The sequence below is a fragment of the Protopterus annectens genome, chromosome 10.part0 (assembly GCF_019279795.1).
Source record: "Protopterus annectens isolate FY-2018-M chromosome 10.part0, PAN1.0, whole genome shotgun sequence".
NCBI lineage: Eukaryota > Metazoa > Chordata > Ceratodontiformes > Protopteridae > Protopterus > Protopterus annectens.
In genome coordinates, this window is record NC_056744.1 from 908,426,679 (window position 1) to 908,448,468 (window position 21,790).

Below are 21,790 nucleotides of genomic sequence, written 5' to 3' on the forward strand. Positions count from 1 at the left end.
CTTATTTAACAAGTGATATTCTTTATTTCTTGTTTTCAGATTGTAAACAAATTTTGTAATGCCATATTTAAGCACTACAAAATCTGCAATGTGTGTAACCTTGTGATGTTTCTCTTTGAATGTAGAAAAGGAGAAGAAAAAAAATGTATCCAGTATTTAATTGAACAGTAAAGTGCAGCATTTTATAGCTACAGGAAGGACCTAAATCCTTGTTTAAAAATTATGAAAGAGTTTGAGTAAGGACACCAGAGGGCTAAAAAAGCAATTAGAAGACAATTCTGTGTATAGCTGACCAGAGCTGGAAAAGCATTCCTTAGAATGCAAACTCTTTAGTTTGTGAATGTAGAAGGCTGTTTTGTCTTTTTTGTGTGTGAAAAGAACTGATGTAATCTGATGTAACTACCCCTAGTTTCTGAGGGATTTGTATGAATTTTGAGCTGTAACCAGTGCAGAGTCTGTCTTGTTTGGATGACCGTGACATCTACAGCTAGTTAACTTTTCTGTGAAAATCTGTATCTTATTTAATATTTCAGTAACTTAGAGTAGCTGAAGGTCCAATATTTCTTTGTTAAAACTAGATTTATTTGGAAATTAATAGTTAATATTATATTTAATTTGTTTCTGGTTTCTACAATTGATTTGTGTTTTTCTGTTCTGTGTATGTATTTTGCCCTCTGCATATTTAATCTGTATCATCTCTGCCTTTATTGTCTAAAGAAAGTTTTTATTTATTCACTTTTAAGATCTTGTGATTGGTATTTATTTATGTGTGCACTATTTATTTATTAACTCAGTAGAGCATATTATTTAGTACTACAGGTTATCAGGTTGTGGTGTCCACCTCCGTTTCGTCACATTACTAAGCACAAGGATGAAATCTGTGGGGACTGTATAATTCTACCAGCTTTCCCTGAGAACTTTGTGTGTATGTGTATGTGCACTTGTGTGTGTGTGTGTGTGTGTGTGTGTGTGTGTGTGTGTGTGTGTGTGTGTGTATGAAAATAATAATTTGTTTGAATGAATTGTTGCTGTGGGTAAGGGGCAGTGAAGGGCACTCTGGTTCACACAGAGAGTGGTGAGAAATAGGGCTGGGTGTTAAGCCAGAGACTCTGCATAGTTGGTGTTCAGTGCATAGCCCTACATTGAGAGTGCATGTTGGAAGCCCATAGCATGGGCACCAGTGCATATTCCCTTTATGATCTCAGGACCAGGTTGCATATGGCAATTTTTTTATTGAATAAGATTGATGTGCCCTTTTTTATTTTAACCTGTTTGGGCACAAGTGGTGTGACTTCTGAGGACATCTATCTAGTGATCAGCTGACCTAATTAGGGCTGATCCAAAGACCATAGCACCTCACATCTGGGTAGCACCCTTAATCAGGGAAGGGATTCAGTCTTCCATCAGTGCCACATATGATGTCAGATATTGATGACAGTAGGTCATCTGTCACAGACATCATTAATTTCCTTGAGGTTTGTAAATCTTTTTTTTTATGTGCGCCCTTTACCTGGTGTCATCAAGTTTGTATAGCTTAAGCTTCTTTACTCATGGTCTTTCTGTGAGGCTGCAGTAAAGTCTGTATTGTTTTATATGATGTTTTTCGTGTTTCACTGTTGCAGTCATTACATTTGGGTTATCTGCTTGCAGGTAGTCCTCAGTAGGCTTGATTAACAAAGTCTTGGGTCCTGTGTCAGTTGCTGTCCCTTCTTCCATGACGTCAGGTCATCAGGGGTATAAAACATGCAGCCGACGCCATTACATCAGTCTTTCTTGCCGTGTGGTGCCCGAAGCAGAAGCAGTTTGCAAGTGCTGGTCGGCCGACTCCTGAAATTTTTGTTTTCGAGTTTCAGAACCAAAGTCTTCAACTAAAGCTAAGTACCCCATTGGGGAAACTTTTTCTTGCTCCTTACCGATGTCAGTAAAAGTTAATAATTGCATTACTTGTGGAAAGCAAATACCTCATAAAGATTTTCATTCATACTGTATTCCTTGCCAAGGCACTGACCATAATGTACCTTGCTGTCGGTTTTGTGCTTTATTTAATCAGTGCACTATCCATTGTCGGTATATTTTTGCCTCTAAATATTTTGGTTCTCGGTTTAATTATCCAGAAATGTCATCGGTTAGCCATCCGACTGCCGGGATTCCAAAAAAACGCAAAGATAAAGACAGAGACAGGCTGCCGAGGTCCAAAACTACCGACAACGCTTCTCCTAAGCCAGTTGCCAGTTCGCATGTACTCAGTGAGACGCTTTTGCAGCCCCTGATACCCGCTACTTCTGATTCTCAGGCCTCTACTGAGTCCGGTATGCCGCAAGATGCTTCAGCTATGGCACCCGTGGATGTCTCTACCTTGGATGGGTCCGGAGCCGCTGTGCAGGCACCGGCTTCTGAGGGTGTATTCAGGCCTACGGACTTGCATATTAAATCAACGCCTCCTTCTTTACTTAGGCCTAAATCTTGGTCCATGTCTAAAAACCCGATGGCAGACCACATGCTCAGGCCTCTATGCCTAAAAAACAAATGATAAGAATGGCTGAAGATCTAATAACTCTAATCAGGGGTAGCCAACCCCCTCCCACCTTCTAAGAGGCCTAGGATTGAAGTTGATTATAAATCTTCTGATCAGTATTCTGCTTTTTCTGATGATCTAGGTTTGCCCTTACCTACTTATGAAGATTCTGATACAGAGGATTCTATTCCCTCTGCTTCCCCTTTTGAGGGTTTTTCTTTTGGGGAAATCTTACATACTCTAAGGGAGCATTTCCACTGGGAAAGCCAGGATTTTTCTGATTCAAAAAAGAGGCTTAGGGATTTCCTTCTCCTGCCTCAGCATAGGCCTTTAGCTATTCCTTCTGTACTAGACATTGTTGATGATGCTTTTTTGAAGTCTAGTTTGGCCCCTGATTCCCTGCCTCCTGCTCCCAAAAAACCTGACAGATACTACAGGGTCCCTGAGTCACACAAGTTCCTTTTTCAAAAATCCTATTGTAGATCCAGAGACTATTTCACAGTGGCCCAAGGGCATTAAGGCTTCTACTGCTAAAAATCTTAACCCTTCTGATAGAGACTCCAGGGTGCTGGATAGATGGAGTAAGAAGGTTTACACTTCTGCAACCTTGGCCATTAGGGCTTTAAACTGCCAGTTTCATATATTAATGTATCAGCAACATGTTAATGGACTGCTTAAACAGAAAATGATGTTGATTCCTGAATGTGTGGAAAGTAAAGAATTAAAGGATTTAATGCATTCTGCCGAACAAGTTGGAAAACATACTTTGCAATGTGGTTTTGATTCATTAGAGGCCTCTTGCAGGGCTGCTGTTACTGGGTTTGTGCTCAGAAGGCATGCTTGGTTTAAGGAGCAATCTTTGCCTGATCATGTTAAAGATAAATTGTTGGATGCTCCTTTAAATCAGGACAGCCTGACTGGCAACAAGGCTGAGGAAGTTCTTAAAAATATGGAAGATAAAGCTAAATCTATGCAAACTGTTAAAGATTTTTTACAAGTTCAGCCTCCTAGATTTAGTAGGCACAGGCCCTCTAAGAATTGGTCCTTTCTAGCCCCTTCCAGGTCTTCTCAAGCCAAACCCAGACACAGCAAAAACCCCAGGTTTCAGTCCCAGGGGACTCGCAGAACTAAGCAGTGGGGGGCCTCCGTTTCCAAGTCTGGGAATAATAAGATTCCCCCTGTGGTAAACTGTCACAATGACTTCCTTTTAAAATTTCCAAGCACTTATCAACTGACTTTACCCTTTGGGGGGAAAGATTGCGCTTCATGCAAAGAGTTGGGAACTCATTACCCAGGACAAATGGGTTTTAAATATAGTGTCCCAGGGATACAGATTTCACTTCCAGACATTGCCAACACCAAGTGGGTGGCCGGACCTACCCCCAAATCAGTGGGCAGAGGCCCCAAAGCAAGTACTTTCTCTCTTAAGCATGGGGGCTATTCATCTGGTACCAAAAGAGGAAAAGGGACAAGGTTTCTACTCGAGACTTTTCCTGGTACCCAGAAAAGACAATTCATGGCATCCTATCCGGGACCTGTCTACTCTAAACACCTTTTTGGAGATTCCAAAATTCAAGATGCTGACTCTTCACCAATTACTTGCTATGCTAGGCAAAGATGCCTGGTTGGCAACACTAGATTTAAAAGAAGCATATATGCACATCCCAATCAGGGAATCTTGCAGAAGATACCTACGCTTCAAAGCAGGCTACATGCACTATCAGTTCTCTGCATTGGCCTTTGGCTTATCTACAGCTCTCAGGGTATTCACAAAGTGCCTAGCTCCAGTTATTGCATTTTGCAGGCAAAGATATATTCAAATATACCCATACTTGGACAATTGTCTAATTAAGGCAGAAAGCCAGTACATACTTTTGAATCATCTGGCCTTTGTAAAAAGGATTCTAACTTGTCTGGCGTACACCATAAACAAAAAAAAAAATCACACCTGGTACCCTGTCAGCAAATTTATATTCCTGGGAGCAAGCTTGAATACAACTTCCCAGATGGCTTACCTCACACCAGAAAAGCAAATTCATTTGACAACCTACTTCAAACAAGTGGCCACAAAAACCCTGCTATCTGCAAGACAAATACTGCAAACCTTGGGGTTCATGGCCTCCTGCATTATTCTAATTCCGTATGCAAGACTGCATATGAGGAAACTACAGTGGTATCTAAAAAGTCTATGGTGTCATCATTCTCAAGACCTAGAAACAATGATTCCAGTCATACCTTGCCTTCGCCTAGAGTTCCTTTGGTGGGCAGAGGCCTGCCACCAAAACAAGGGACTACCTTTCACACCACCCCCTGCTTCCCAAACCCTAACAACAGATGCATCAGACTATGCATGGGGGGGCTCACCTGGCAGGGAAGTGCATTCAGGGCAAATGGAACCCAAGTCAAATGCACCTGCATATCAATCAAAAAGAAATGTTAACTGTACAGAATGCTCTGACAGCCTTCAAGGACCACATTCTTCCAGGACAACTAATGGTAAAGACGGACAACACCACTGTTAAGTGGTACATAAACAAGCAGGGGGTACACATTCTTTCCCCCTCTGCAGACTAGCCATGGCATTGTGGAACACAGCCTTGAGCTACCAAGTGCACCTACAAACTCAATTCCTGCCAGGAAAACTAAATACACTGGCAGACGGACTATGCAGAAAACTCATGGACCCACATGAGTGGAAACTGGAACCAAGGATTTTCAACATGTTGACAAGCAAATGGAGGAGCCCAGATATAGACCTGTTTGCCTCTCCCCAGAACTACCAATTGGACATATTTTGCACAAGGACACCCCACAAACAAGCCTGGAAAGTGGATGCTCTGTCCTTCAGCTGGAAAAAACTATCAGTCTATGCCTTCCCCCCCTCTGCCTCTGCTCTCCAAAGTACTACTAAAAATCAAACAGGACAAGCCAAGGATGATTTTGATTACTCCAGACTGGCCATGCCAACACTGGTACCCTTTCCTGCGCAGTGTGTCACGGACTCCTTCCCTGCTGTCGCAGCAGGAAAACCAGATTCTGCACCCTCAGCTTCTAACACTGAACCTTGCAGCCTGGCTAATTACTTAATCTCTCCTTTACCATCCCTCAACAAACCTATGATGGATATCATTTTAGAGGCAAGGTGACCTAGTACTAGAAAATCTTATGCTTAAAAATGGAAAAGATTCTGTGCCTGGAACCATTCTCAGTGGATGAGCACAGCAGTGCCCAATTTACCTCAGGTTTTACTATACTTAACTGAGATGCTTCACAAGGGCTTGTCTTTTCCCCCCATTAAAATCCATGCCTCAGACATTTCAGCTCATTATAACACAGAACCTCCCCTCTTCTCTCATCCACTGCTTAAGCAGTTCCTCAGAGGGGCCAAAAATTTGAGACCACCCAGGAGAGCTCCAACCCCAGTCTGGGACCTTAACTTTGTCTTGGAGAAACTCACTCTACCTCCTTTCGAGCCAGCTGCTACTGCAGACTTAAAATTTCTTTCTTGGAAAACAGCTTTCCTTTTCGCAATCACTTCAGCTAGAAGGGTATCTGAATTACAGGCCCTTATGGCAGTGGAGCCTTTCATCATCTTTCATGCGGACAGGGTGTCCCTCAGAACCAATCCATCCTTCATGCCCAAGGTGGTATCCAGTGTGGCTCTTAATCAGTCCATTCATTTGCCAACCTTCTTTCCCAATCCACAGAATAAAGGGGAACGGATACTGCATTCCTTAAATGTGCACAGACAACTTAGATCCTACTTGGACAGGACTAAACCTCAAACGAAATCTGAACAGCTGCTGGTGGCATTTGCTGCAGGAGCAGAGGGGAAGGCCATTTCAAAGCAAACCATTTCTAAATGGATAAGCCATTACATTCATTTCTGCTATTAGCACCATGGAAAACCTGTCCCCCAGGGGATCACACCTCAATCCACCAGGGCTGCATCTACCTCTACAGCCTTTCTCAGAGGCATCCCTACCAGGGACATCCTAGAAGCTGCTACCTGGAGGTCTGTACATACTTTCACCAAGCATTATCATTTGCCAATGTTGTCTAAATCCAGAGCTGGCTTTGCCACTGCAGTCTTGCAGGGCCTTATAGCTGGCCCTAATGCTATCAAAATTCTTCCTCCCAACCATAGCTTTGGGAATCTACCCAAATGTAATGACTGCAACAATGAAACACGAAGAACATAGTACAGTTGTGTACACTTACCATAAATGTAGATGTTCGAGTGCATTCACTGTTGCAGTCCAGGTTACCCTTCCTCCAGCCCCCTAACTTCTTTTGGCTATACCTCTACTTTCCTTTACTATACTTAAAGCCTTTTTGTTGTATTTGCTTTTTTGTTGGAGGTATATCTTTGTGCTTTTATGCTTAATTGCTTCCCATTAAGGGGACACCTGACATCTGGGGCAGGAAAAACTGATGTAATAGCATCGGCTGCATGTTTTATACCCCTGACGACTTGACTTCATGGAAGAAGGGACAGCAACTGATGCAGGACCCAAGACTTTGTTAATCAGGCTGACTGAGGGCTACCTGCAAGCAGATAACCCAAATGTAATGACTGCAACAGTGAATACACTCAAGCATCTACATTTATGGTAAGTGTACACAGCTGTACTTTCTTAAATTACCTCCATCCTGTCAAAATCCATGTGGAGATTGCATTTGTAGAAATGTATGAAATCTAGTGTTTGTCTTTTGAAACAGAGGTGTTCCTCATCATCTGTTTAATTTGGTATTTGTGTCATTCCTACATCTTTTTATGGGAGCGATAAAAAAGGGCTAATGTTTTTTCTTTGGAAATGAAGTTGGAAATAAAGTTTATTAGTTATTAACAAAGTTGTTAAGGAGCCTGAAATATGTCTTTTCATCTGCAGTACCTGATAGGTGATTCCAAAAAAAAAAATCATTCCAAATTTAAAACTGTCTAGGTTCTCATTACCTTGATTTTATCCAGAAGGCTGTTTCGTGAAATAGCTGTTCATAGGTAAGTACTAGGCAATTAATTTGAGGCCTTTACAAGCCTAGCAAAAAACCCTGTTCAGAATTTCCCTCTAACTTCAAGAAGGACCAGACAATTTGAGGCCCATTTAATTATCTTGGTTTACCTTGAAGATAGTAAGGGTGCTAGTATGCTTGACATGTAGTGGAAATTTGTTCCACAGGTAAGGGATACATTGGGATATGAAACATGTCAACATGTCTTATTTATCTGCTGATGAAAGTTTAGTTCCTTTAAGTGAGTATTTGATATACTATTAATTCTGCAAAGGAACAGGATATCAAAAGGCTTAGACATAGTTCTCCAGAGTATAGAGAAAGGGCTGCCACTCTCTCTTGATAACTAACATTTTTAAGGCCAATGATCTTTTTAGTTATAAATCTCTGAGGTCTCTCAAGTTGGGTGATATGTTTGCATGCTAAAAGGCGCAATATACTCAGTAACGGTTGTGATACAATATGACTAGTAGGGGAATTAAGACGACTTTGGATCTAGTGGAGATGTCTTTGGAAATTAGATGGGGCCTCATAAAAGGCTTTCTGTACTACTGTGGAGACATGATGATCAAATGATAATTGACAAGAGTACCCAGATCCCTTACAACACTGTTTGACTGGAGGGGTGCATCTCCTATACGGTAAATGAAACAGTTTTGTTTACCAAAATGAACTATGCTACATTTTTTTTTTACAATTAATTTGAGACCATTATCCTTGCAATGTTGGAACAATTGTGAGTTATTTGAATATCGAATAACAGCACACAATTTATAGTCATCTGCAAACTTAGTTAAACCTAGGCCAGAAGTACTGGCCTGAAGGTCTGAGAAATATGCACCAAATAGGAATGGGCAGTGGCACCTGCTACTGTAACCACATGGGTTCTGAAAGACAACCAGATAGCTATCCATCACCTAATATAGGGATTTATATTCTGAATTGTAAATCTATCAATAATGCTTGCAAGGAGAATAGTGTCAAAGGTCTTGGCCAGGTCTAGATATATTGTATGCACTGCTTCAGTTACTTTTCCAAAGAATTTAATGAGGTCAAAGTAGCAGGACCTTGGTTTGATAATGCCAAATTGATGAGGGTCTAGGGTTACGAGATTTTCAATGTCCAAATTAATGAAGTCTGAGATAATGTGCCCCATAGCTTTATATACGAGGCTAGTAAGACTAATGGATCTATAGTTACCAGGGTCCATAGTTGAGCCACCCTTGTGTAATGGCATTATAGTAACTGTTTTCCAGGTTTCAGGAATATAACCAGTGGAGAGGCTTAGATTTGAGAGTTTAAATAAGGGTTTGGAAAGGCTATATATTTGGCACCAATAATCAGGCAAACTGGTATATTGCTAGGGTCCCCTGAATTAACTATTCTTAGTTTTTGAAGGGGCTGTGAGAACTTGTTCCATAGTAATTAAAGGGAGTGGCTAGGATTTTGCAACCTGTGGAATAGTTATTACTATTTGTGGAGTACAATTTGCATTAAATTTGTTAGCTATGATATTAGCTATTTCTTTTGGGTCAGAGAGTGTAGTGAGGCATTAATTAATTAATATATTTTATGTAGTACTGAGACTTTAATAGGTGTAAATTAAAACAACTTTAGCAATGAGACTAATCTCTTAGAGAAAGTCCTCCATATCTTACTTGCCTGTTTTAAATGTTCATCGGGTTATTTATGAAACTGGATTAGGTTGTAATGATTCCATCTCTACTGCATCATAATTATGAGTTGAACCGAAAGAAGTCACAAATGTTTCTAGAAAGTGTCTGTTTAGGGAAAATAGCAGCTTCTTTGCTAGTTCCATTTCTAGATTTCCTTTTAGAAGGAGGAAGAAATAAACTTCCGCAGTTGTATTTTTGTCATAGGCACAGCATACTACGTACATGGGCTTGTAGTCAGTTTTTGTTGTTTGTCCAAACTGCAGGGTACAGTGTCTCTTATGTGCTGTAGGGAAAAAGTGCAGTTTTGATTTTTTTCTGTGCATGTTTATATAGGGTAAGAATGTTTTTCTTTATAAAAACTGTGAACTGCAGCTTTGTATTAATAAAGCCATTGCTGGCTTCAGACCCATCCTTTTATTTGATAGTGGCAGTTGTAGTGTGTTTTTTTCCCATTGACATTTATTGCTATTTTCTTTTGTTGCCTTAAATGGCATAGATGTTTGCATATTGCATAATCCCTTCCCTCACAAGTTTGGCTGAAGTTTAATTTTTTTGACGTCTTTTTTTGTTATTTTTCAATATCATTGTATCCCCTGGTGCACATCAGCCATCAACGTTTCCATAATCAGTTGGCCCATGTGTTTCCCAATGGGTGAGAGATGACTGTGGGAGGCTATCGTACATGCAGTCATCAGGGGTTTTCTAACTTTTTAATCCTAACCTCACTACCCAGTTTTTGATATGCATGTTCGCAAATCCTAGAACCTGCAGTATCTTGCCCTAAAGCCGGACGCATTCTCTTACAAACTTCATAAGAGCTGCCATTTCTCTCCACTATGTGACAGCCATTGCAGCAAGCCAAGTTGCTCTGGGCTTTTCATTTCAACCTTTTTCCATTTGGGGAAATATCTAGATCTTATGATAGTGTTAAGGGCAACTGCATAAAAGACAGTTGATCATTAAGGGAAAAGATGCCTTCTGCCACTGGTTTAATTTTAGGTTCATATTTCAATGCATTGGTTGTTGGCTTTGACATTTTTGAACTGAAGCTGTTGTGTTAATTGTCCTAATGTCAAAGTTACATTACTGAAGAGAGAAGAAAGGCTCTTGCATATGAGTTCCAATCATTCCTTAGTTTCACAAATTACAAAGAATAGTCAGTTTGCTGGACTTCTTTTGCAACATTAAAAAGATGCTACATGGTCTGTACAGAGTGGTTGGTTATTAAATTATATAATTTGAGGAGGCAAAATAATGCTGTGCAAACCTTCTGTGTACTGTCTACCTAATGATCTAAGGCAGAAGTAATATATCTCCAGCAGATCAAAGAATGCATGTTCAACCATAAAGTCTGAAAATGTATCTGATACCACAGTCACAGTTTTTTTTTTTTTTACATCATATTACTGACTTTGGCTCTGGAGTCAATGATAGCTTAAGCATGGTATTATCCAGAGGTTTAAACAACCACAGTTATCTGAGTACTTGTCGTATTATCTTGGGCTTTCATATAGTGTAGTGTTCTTACTAAACAGTGAAAGAGGATAAAAATATGAACTGGATAGATCTAGTTCTGTGGCACAGAAGTATAAAATCTTATGACATTGGGGGATAGATTAGTGAGCCAAGTGCTGGAGTAGGGTACTGGAGATGTATGAGTGAGTGGCTGACACCAACTCATCCATCCTAGGGTGAGAGAACAGCCTGGACTCCTGCACATCTAATACCTAGAGAAACTTGAGTGCATAATTGTGTAGAGTAAAGGTGCAGAAGACAAATGCTAATCAAACAGCAAGTGTACATTAGCTAGTGGATAGATGTTTCTGTAGAAGCATGCTTTAAGTTGGTGGACCTTCCATCCAGTTTGCTGAAGGGTGGTAGTGGTTAGGGTAATCAGAACAACCAGATGACTGCCTGGATGATGGCCTCTCTTAGTCTCTGGGAAGTAATGCGGAAGCAGAAGATCAGCAGGTAACAAGGAAAAATAGTCTATTTTCAGTTATAAGGTACCATTACTTTTTAAATGTCACCTGCATATAAATCAGAGTGCATGTTTTTCAGCATTGATGAATGCTAAAAATTTGATATGTTCTTTTCACTTTACAAGTATGTAGACTTTTAAATGACTATATGCAATTTGTGTTGCAGAAAAAAATGGCATCACGTTCAGGATTCAGATATGTGTGCAAAGTCACTTAGAAGACGTACATTTAAAACTGACATTTTATTTGCAAGTCAGCTACCCAGAGTGTCAGCCAGATATATCTGTTATTTCAGAACAGCTTACCAGAACGCAGTGCTTCACTATCAAAGAAGCCTTGCTTAAAAAGGCTGCTTCACTTCTATCAGAGCCCATGGTCCATGAACTTGTTGTGTGGCTGCAGCAGAATTTCAATGATATCATTGAGCATTCACAAAAAAGTATATGCAAAGAAAAAGAAAGTGCACATTCTTCAGAGACATTAATATCAGCAGGTTCTTGGACAGTGCTTCTACGTTTAGACCACATGAGAGCTAAGGAGAAGTACATCCGGACTATTAAAAAGTGGGCATTTGAGTTGAAGCTGAGTGGAAAACTGATGTTTATGGGAAAGCTGATTCTGATTTTGTTGCAAGGAGACAAAAACAGTATAAAGGTGAGAATTGGCTTTTTATTTTTAAAGGAAATTGTATTGTTATAGCTGCTTTTGACCTATGACTGTTGTGATGCATGACCCTGCCTTGCTGTTTTCAAATACTGATCCATTAGCTAAAAAAAGTGGCTGAGAAAAAAATGTCTAAAATTTGATGTTATGTGGTCCAATCTCGCCTACATTCTTATTCACGGGTTCGGAGCTGAACATCGGCTCTGACTCGGCCAACTAATTTATTCTAGCACAAAGTCTCTAATTGGCTGGGCTAACCTGGTATCCCATGTTGCACTGTTCCCTAACCCCAGATCTCATTTGCTGCTCGTGTAGCTAGGGCATGGTCTCACTTGGCTGTGGCTAAGTAGCTCTAAAACTTCTTTTTCACTTATTTGGTGGTGTTTTTCTCAAAAAGCTATTTTCATAGCTAGTTGTTATTGTTGTTTGGCGTGTTTTTTTGGTGTGAGTGATTTTTTGGTATCCCTCTGTTCCCACGGGCTAGGCCCGTTTAAATTAGAGGACCTAGTCCTCCTTCTGTTGCTTGTTTGTCTTAATATTTTTCCTGTCATTAAAACAAGTGGGTTTATCGTTTGTGTGTGTGTGTGTGTGTGTGTGTGTGTGTGTGTGTGTGTGTGTGTATTGTATCTCTAGAATCGTTTAACTTAGAGATTCTTGTCAGTGGGTGTTAGCGGTGGTTCCCGCCTTAACCGTTTTGGCCTACAGCCCTGTTGCGAATTTGTTTGTGTGTGCTTAGCTGATTATGTCTAAGGAGCAAAAGGAACATAAACCCTCTGGGTTTAGGAAATGTTCTAAATGCAGCTACAAGATGTCCATAACTGATGGACATTCGGTTTGTGTATACTGCCTGGAGGCTATACATTTGCAAGAGTCCTGTAGCTTTTGTCACGCATTCAGTCCGAAGGTGCTACAGGAAAGAAAAAAAATAAACTGATACTGATGGGTCTTCTGAAGCCTTCCTTTGAGGAGTCCTTGGACTCTTTCTCTGGTCAATCTAAAGCAAAGTCCTCTAAGGCTAAGAAAATGTCTCCGGCTCCATCTGTATCTTCGGAGCCTCTGGAGAAGTCCACCAAATTGGATTCTACCTCCTTGGCTCCCCTGTCCTCGGGGCCACAGGAGGTAGCTGTGGTTCTGGAATCTGCCTCGGCTCCAATTTTGTTAGAGCCCATTCGGAGCCAGTCTCCTAGTGTTAGACATGGATCCCCAGATAGGAGATCACAGTCACCTTCCCTCTCCTCCAAATCCTACAGACTATCTGATTTGGACAAGGATAGGGTGGTCCAGAGGCTCCTGCAGTCGCCTGTGTTGGCTAAACATTTTTCGGCTAAGACCCAGTCGGCTCCGGAGCCAGTCCCGATGTGTGCACCGATGGTTCCTCCTCTGAGCGCATCCTTGTCTTTGGAGCCGGAGTGTTCGGCTCCGGGTGATGTTCTGCCGGCACCGATACCTCTTAAGGTCTTATCGGTGCTGATGACAGTTCCTACCTTGTCGGCTCCGTCCTCTGGTTTCAGAACCCGGGTTTCCTCAGTCGGGCCCAAGGGGGATACTTCAGGACTCATGTCGGTTCTGAGCCTCCCTCTTGGCGCTTCGGCTCGAGGAACCTCGGCTCCGGTCGTGGCCTCAGAGGCTGGGTGGTCCTCAGGTTCGGGGGGGCCAGCCTTCGAGGCCATGAGGAGCGCACTGGCCAGATCTTCAGTGACATCACCCTGATCGGTCATTCCTTCCCCTTCCACACCGGCTAGAGCCTCTGATATCCCCCTGTCAGTTGACAGCGGAGCCCCAAGGTCTGGGGATACCCCCATGAGCGGTCCCCAACTTTCTGAGGGCCCCTCGGAGTCCGTGCCTGAGGAGCCCCCAAGAAAGAAGTTGTGCAAGAGGAAGCACATAGACTCCCAGGACGAGTCTCTCACTTCCGATACCAACCTCAAAGAGGCAGAGGGGTCCCCCAAGTCATCCTCCGATGACGTCTCCATCTCCGACATCCTGGAGATTTTGAGGCAGAGAGGCGGCTGGTCATCCAAACCCCCCTCTGAGGAGGAGTCGGTATTCCTCAAGGCCTTTGGGGCTCAACCCTCCGCTTCCTAGGTGTCTCCACCCTTTGATGAGCTTCTAGATTTGATCTGTCGAAGGGTGTGGGAGACTCCTGACTCGGTGGAACCTGTACCAAGACGCCCTAATAAGTTTCTTTCAGCTCCCCCTGGGAAAGAGTTCCTGTCCAAACGGGTTTCTGTGGATCACCATGGTGGTGGTGGCGGCCACTCATCAGGAAGTAGCCGAGTCTTCCTCCTCCGTCCATCCTCCTAACAAGGAGTCCAGGAGTATGGATCGGTACGGGAAGCGTACCCTCTCTTCAGCGACCTTCACCTTTCAGTCTCTGAATTACCTGTGTCATTTTACTCTGCTCCAGAGAGATCTCCTTAAGGAGTTAGGAGATACCTTGATGGGTAACGTACGTGAGGCGTTATCGCAGACGGTTAACGCCAAGTTGTCTACCCTTGGCTTGATTGTCAACTCGTCCATGAGGCTCATATCTTATGCAGCCGAAGGAGCGAGCAGGGCAGCTAGTTCAGGTGTTGCCCTCAGGATGCAAGCCTGGATGCGCCTGTGTCACTTCACGGAGGCCTTCAAGTCTTCCTTCACTGACACCCCCTTTGATGGGTCCTCTCTCTGTGGGACCAAAGTGAAAGACACCCTCACCAGATGCGAGCAAGAGGGGAAGACCCTGTCTGCCATTGGGGTCATTTTTCCCTTCCATCTATGCCTTATCCCAAGGCACAGAGGGGAGGGAAAATGTGGCTCAAAAAGTCACAGAAGTCTTTCCCTGCCGCTCAAGGTGAGTCCTCCTCCAGAGGCAGAGGAGGGGGAGGCTATTCTGGAAGATGCCACCCTAGGGGCAGAGGAGGCCCTCGCAATTCGGGAGACAGTGATTCCTTTCGCGGGCCCCCATATCATCGTCCCTGATGTATTGCCCGACTGTGCTATTCCGGAGCCAGTCGGGGGCTGCATTTCATTGTACCCGGAAGCCTGGGCAAGTATCACTCAGGATCGATGGGTGCTTCAAATAGTTACCGGAGGTTATTCCATCCCCTTATCAGACCTCTTGCCAGCCAAGAGAATCCCAGATGTCCCACCCAGTCAAAGGGATCACGCAACACTAGAAATTTCAAAGTTGCTGGAAAAAGGAGTCATCTAACCTCTCCCCTCAGACCAGATCGGATTAGGGACTTACTCAAGACTCTTTTTGGTGCCGAAAAAAACAGGGGACCTGAGGCCCATCCTGGATCTCAGCCGTCTAAATCTCTACATTCCAAAGTCCAAGTTCTGAATGGTCACCCTTCAGTCTATTTTTCCATTACTGGGAAAAGAAGTATGGATGTGCTCCATCGACCTCAAGGATGCTTACTACCATATCAAAATGGACAGGGCATCCAGGAGTCTGTTACGCTTCTAGCTGTGAGCCAGTCATTTCCAATTTCGTGCACTGCCCTTTGGTCTCACCACAGCCCTCAGGGTGTTCACCAAGTGTCTGGCAGTTGTGACGGCTCACCTGAGACGTCAAGGATTCCAAGTGTTTCCATACCTGGATGACTGGCTCCTCACTGCCCCCACCAGGTGTCTTCTCATTCAGGCCAGAGAAACTACTGTTGCCCTTTGCCATCAACTAGGAATTACCTTGAACTGGGGAAAGTCTGCCTTGCTGCCCTCACAGCGTGGTACATTTATAGACGCAGAGCTGGACACCGTCCATATGCGGGCGTTCCTGCCCCAAGAAAGAATAGAGGTGTTGCAGGGTCAGGTTCGCGCGTTGTTACCCCTCAAGAAGGTTCAGGCCAGATGGGTTCTACAGCTCCTGGGATCCATGGCAGCAACCATCATGTTGTTACCCCTAGCCAGATTACACATGAGGATTCTGCAGTGGCTCCTCTCTGCCCAATGGTCCTTCCAGGAGCTTCCCCTGTCCCATTTGATCCTAATCACCAACCGGTGCAAACAGGACCTCTGTTGGTGGCTACGCACCTCCAACTTGAACACAGGAAATCTGCTTATTCTTATGCCACCTGTTGCCACGGTGACCACGGCCGCCTCCCAGATGGGGTGGGGGGGCATTATCTTGGCAGGATGGTCCAAGACACGTGGCAAGATCACGAGGTACATCTGCACATCAATGTTCTAGAGATGAGAGTGGTGTTACTGGCGTTGCGGGCATTGCAGAGCTCTCTCCCCCTAGGAACGATTGTTATTCACTCAGACAACATGTCCATGGTGTGGTACCTGAACAAGCAAGGGGGAACCAGGTCTTATTCCCTATGCAGAGAGGCCATGCGAGTGTGGCAGTGGGCAGTGTCTTCCCGACGGCTCCTAGTGGCAACGCACATTCCGGGGAAGGCCAGTGTGATAGCAGACAGGCTAAGCAGATCTATTCTGATGCCTTACGAGTGGTCCCTGAACCGCCGAGTTGCAGATCAGATTTTCAACAGGTGGGGTCAGCCTTGCTGCGACCTTTTTGCCAATCCCCACAATGCCAAGTGCAGCAACTACTTCACTCTGATCCCCCCATAGGGGGAGTTACCCAGGGACGCTCTAGTCCACGATTGGCCCCCCGGTCTGCTCTATGCTTTCCTTCCATTTCCTCTACTACCAAGAGTGATTCAGAAAGCCATTTCCTCGGGAAGCAAGATGATTCTAATTGCCCCACACTGGCCTCACCAAGTCTGGTTCTCTTTTCTTCATCAGTATGCAGTGGACAGTCCTTGGATTCTGGACCCAGTGCCAGACCTGTTGACACACATGTCGGGACAGTCCCATCCCTCCCTACGGACCCTCAGGTTGACAGCCTGGCTACTCCACTTCCATCCTTAGTCAGACTTCATCGCTTTTCACCTGAGGTGGTACACATTTTATCTTCTTCTCATAAATCTTCTACCAGGAAGATTTATTCCAGCAAGTGGAAAAGATTTTCTATTTGGGCTCAGGCCCAGGGACTGGATCCCTTCACTGCCCCCATCCCTGCTGTCTTGGATTTTTTATCCACTCTCTTTCAGCAGGGTTCTGCTCCTGCGACCATTAAAGTCCAGTTGGCCGCTATTTCTAATTTTCATACTTCTTACGAACCTTCTCTCATGGCTCATAAACTATGTAAGGCCTTTTTGAAGGGCACCTTGTTACTACGGCCTCCTGTGTCAGAACCCATCATGCCATGGGATTTAAATTTTGTCTTGCAAGCACCGACTTCACCACCGTTCAAGCCAGCTGCCACCTGTGAATTGAAATTTCTGTCCTGGAAGACTGCTTTCTTAATAGCCATCACATCAGCCAGATGGGTGTCAGAGATTCGAGCGTTGTCCATCAAATCCCCATATTTAATCTTTCATAAGGACAGGGTTTCCTTGAGACCTAATCCGTCCTTTCTTCCGAAAGTAACCTATGCTGTTAATCTCAATCAGTCTATTGAGCTGCCAGTTTTCTTTCCCCAGTTTTCCAACAAGGCAGAGTTTAAATTTCATCAGTTGGATGTACACAGGCAGCTTCGGTTTTACTTACACAGGAAAAAACAACTTCGTAAGTCTGACCAACTGTTCGTGTCATTTTCAGAAAATAGAACAGGTTCCTCTATTTCTAAGATTACAATTTCCAGATGGATTTCTGATTGCATCTCCTGTGTTTATTGGTCAGCAGGCAGAAATTTACCATTTCCCGTCAAGGCTCACTCCACCAGGGCTGTTTCCACTTTGGTAGCTTATCATTCCAGGCTATCTTTGGATGAAATTTGTGCTGCGGCCACGTGGGCTTCTCCCCACACCTTTATTACTCATTACAAATTAGACGTGGCTTCTAGGGGCCGGGCTTCCTTTGGTTCCACTGTGCTCAGGAGTAGCTTCCATTGAGCCTCCCAGGATAGAGGTGCTGGGGACGCTGTCCTGTGAGTAAGAATGTAGGCGAGATTGGACTACATAACATCTACAAGTTATGTACTCACCATAACGTTTGATGTATGTGGTCCATCTCGCCTCACATTCTTGCGTTCTCTCCCACCTGACCCCTTCCTGGAGGATTTGGAGGTGACATTGGTTTCAGTACCCTTCGATATTGGTTGTTTTTTTCTTTGCTACCCTGAATAGTGTTCTACCTTACTGTACTGGTGTTGTGCATCAGGTGTGATTATGGATTGCTGCAAACTAGATCTGGGGTTAGGGATCAGTGCAACATGGGATACCAGGTTAGCCCAGCCAATTAGAGACTTCGTGCTAGAATAAATTAGTTGGCCGAGTCGGAGCCGATGTTCGGCTCCGAACCCGTGAGTAAGAATGTGAGGCGAGATGGACCACATACATCAAACGTTATGGTGAGTACTTAACTTGTAGTTTTCTTCATGGTGGTAGGGGCTCCCTGACTGCATTTCTGCTAATAGATGGTCTCCCTGCCCTGCCACACATACCGATCCTTTTTATGACTTTTGCCATCTGCTGCCTTTTTGGCAGTTATGTCAGTTTAGCTGTGTTGCAGATGACTTGGTAAGGTTTTCCTTATTTACTCTTTAAACGCAAGATTTTTTTTTTGGAAAAATAGTGGTGCTGATTGATCCACTTAGGGCATATAAATAGGTTTATATTATTTGCACGAAAACTGAATCACGCGAACACGTATTGAGCGACACATAATGGGCAAAAGCCCAAAACATCAAATTCCAAACATGACAAAACCAACAAACAAATACTGTCACTAACTGTTGTATGCAGGGGGGCAAGCCCCCCTGCACCCCCCACACTCCCCCTACTTAAATATACCAACATTCGATATTTTGAATACTTGCTCTTTGTGTCGCTCAATGCATGTTCGCACGATTCAGTTTTTGTACAAATAATATAGACCCTATGTAAATATATGTGGGATGTGAGACAGGGTTTTGTGAGTGGAGAGGGAGAGATTTTGGGGCTCTAGAGTTGGAAGTAGATCTTATAAAAGATAACTAGCCCCTTTATTGTCTGTTGACACCAAATTTGAGATGCACTTGGTGCTATTGAGACCAGAACTAAGTATTTCTCTAAGTTGCTCGTTTTGAGTAAGATCTTGTTTGGTTTTGTTTGAGGCCTTTTTGATCACCCATATCATCTTCTTGGGTGGTTTCCCCATCTGGTAAAGTAGTTGAATTGGTCACAGAAAATGCATTGATGAACCTGGATGTTAAGGCTTGTGTACCAAAATACCCTATCAAGATTCTTCAGCCTCTCAAGGAGTGGCCAAATCGAGCACAAAAATTTGGGGATGGTCCCAATCATTGTTTTGGCTGCACTTACAAAGGTTACTGAACCACAGTACAAGGCCATTTATCTAACAAAATCACATACCCTTGGGCAGGTTACGGAAGCATATGTTTTCATCCTGTATCTCCACCTTGAGGATGCATTTCTAGAAGGACTTAATAAACAAGTCTGCCTGTGCACTCGATGGGTTGCCATAACTGGAACTCAAAACCAAATTGCAGTCCCACCTGGCAATTTCTAGATCTGTAGCTTACCAGACTATTTAATTGATTCATAGTGGAATTTTATAATTCATTTAGGATGTCAGGCATGGGCTTTATTGTTCATTTCCAAGCCTGACTCCCCAGGTGGAACTTGCTGAAAAATCTTAGGTAGAGTTTAGAAATACCCTATTTAATGGGTCTTTGGGCCTTCTGTAAAAGCCAATATTAAGAAACAGGAGAGTGGGGATGGTAATTTTCCCAAGGTTGAGGTGAAGTCTTCAGACTGCACAATGTCCATTTTCTACAGAGGAGCAGGGCACCCACCAGTTGTGTTTTCCTTGCACTCTGCAAAGCAGTTTTAAATGTTTTGTGATGTACTACCAAAGACACAGTACTTTTTAGATTGACCACAGTTCCATTGGAGGTGAACTTTGGCAGAATACACAGGAATGCTGCTGTTCTTGTGGAGGGCAGCTCTTAGTTCTCTGAGACCTTTTTTATCTGCCTCTGTGGGGGCAGGACTCGGTCCACTTGTCAGAATGTGAAACCATCAGGCATAACTGGTGGCTAAGGCACATAGTATACAGAAGCTGTTTCCTTCCGTTCCTGTCCTCTACCAGGCTAAATCTCTTCCTTTCCCCATATATCCCACCCCTGCAAAGAACTACAGCAAAATAAAAGCCCAGAACCTTTTATTAAAGAGGGACATCCAAACATCCCACTTGACCAGAAAGGAGAAGGTATTTACCTAAGGTTCTTAATAGTACCAAAAAAGACAAGGACCGTGGGCCCACCCTTGACTTAAACGATTTAAACCAACATGGGCAAAGAAGATTTTTCACTTAGTCATGGTGCAGTCCGTCTCTTCCCTGTCTTTTCAGAGGTGACTGGATATGCTCTTTAAACCTTTAAGATATATACTTGCACATCAATATTGCTAAGGAGTTTAGGAAGTTCCTTTGTTTCTGAACAGAGGTCAGTCATTTTAGTTCAGGAAACTGCTACTTTGTCTCACTACGTGAAACCATATATCAGCATGCATATGTTGAAAATAGATCTATTACCACCTGCTGGCACCTCGACTTTCGTGAAAATCTACTGTCAATCATTAGCGGACCGGAGTTCCGCTGTGGCGACCCCTAACCGGGAAAAGCCGAAAGACAACAACAACCACCACCTGTAACATGATGTTATATAACAATGTAATAACAGCTATGAATGAAAAATTGTGCTGTGATGTGATTTATATAGATTTAACTTCAGCATTTGACAGGTTCATGCACAAAACACTGATCAATAAATTAGTACAACTAGGTACTGATGTACTGTTGATAAAATGGATAGCTGCATGTCTTACAGATAGGACATGGCAAGTATTACACACCAACTGGGCAGGTGAAATCCTTGGTTACAGTCAAGATGTCCCACCAGGTTCTGTACTAGGCCCTTACTTGTTTAGATTCTATCTTTCAGACCTTACTTTTTCATCTGAGGTGTTCTACAGTCTGTATGCTGATGACCTGAAATTGGGTAAACTGATTACAAGTGTTACAGATAAGGCATGTCTGCAAAATAATTTGACTAAATTGACTATTTGGGCACAGGAGAATAATATGTTGATAAATACATCAAAAACTAAGCATATGAGATTTGGGAGACATAAACTGAAAGGTGAATATTTAATACAGCACACAGTGATTAAAATTGTAGACTCGTATAAGGACCTGGGTATATGGGTAGATTCAGCTATGAGTTTTTCTAATCATATCAACCAATTGGTTAATGATATTTATAGAACTATAGGTTGTATAAAAAGATTTATAAAGTCTAGGAAACCCTATGGGAAAACAAGCATGAATAAACTGGAAAGAGTACAGTGGAAATATACTAAGGGCATCCATGGATGTGAAAATCTAAGTTATTATGAAACACTAAAATATCTGAACTTGTACAGTGTCTCTTACAGATATTTAAGAGGAGATCTTATTCAGGTATATAGGGCATTTAGGGACAACTACCTCTGGGAATGTTTGGGGGTTATCAAAAAGTACTAGAGAATCGTCAGATAACCTATGTAGAAGATTCTATAGGAATGATAAGTGTACTAATTGGTTCTCTGACAGAGTAGCTGATGCTTGGAACAGACTACCAAATTACATTAAAGCAAGTACTAGTTTAGATATTTTTAAGAACAGCCTGGACATTTATTATGGGAACAAGTGATCTGAAGTAGGAGAATTCATTTGTCAGCAACCTGTGGGTATGGATCCGATATCGGATCCGAACCGGCATGGTTTATCCAGCTATGGATCTGAGCTCCTAGCTCCTCCCCTCACCCATAATGCCCTGCTCTCCCTACATGATCTCAGATCTAGTTTGCCGCGCATGGTTGTAGGCTGGATTTTTTGAGCTCCTAAAGCTAAGTTGATATTTTCTTATTAAAGGGTGTTAAAATTGTTTAAACTTTAAATTTGTG

General features: G+C 43.1%; 1 protein-coding gene across 1 annotated transcript in view; it reads left to right on the plus strand.

Annotated features, from left to right (window-relative positions):
* The window catches only part of RWDD3 (RWD domain containing 3), a 245,608-nt gene that overhangs the window by 108,392 nt on the left and 115,426 nt on the right, over nucleotides 1–21,790 (plus strand). The window contains exon 2 of the mRNA XM_044085702.1: nucleotides 11,353–11,840. Coding sequence (XP_043941637.1) covers nucleotides 11,353–11,840 — 488 coding nt within the window. The remainder of the gene's footprint in view (nucleotides 1–11,352; nucleotides 11,841–21,790) is intronic.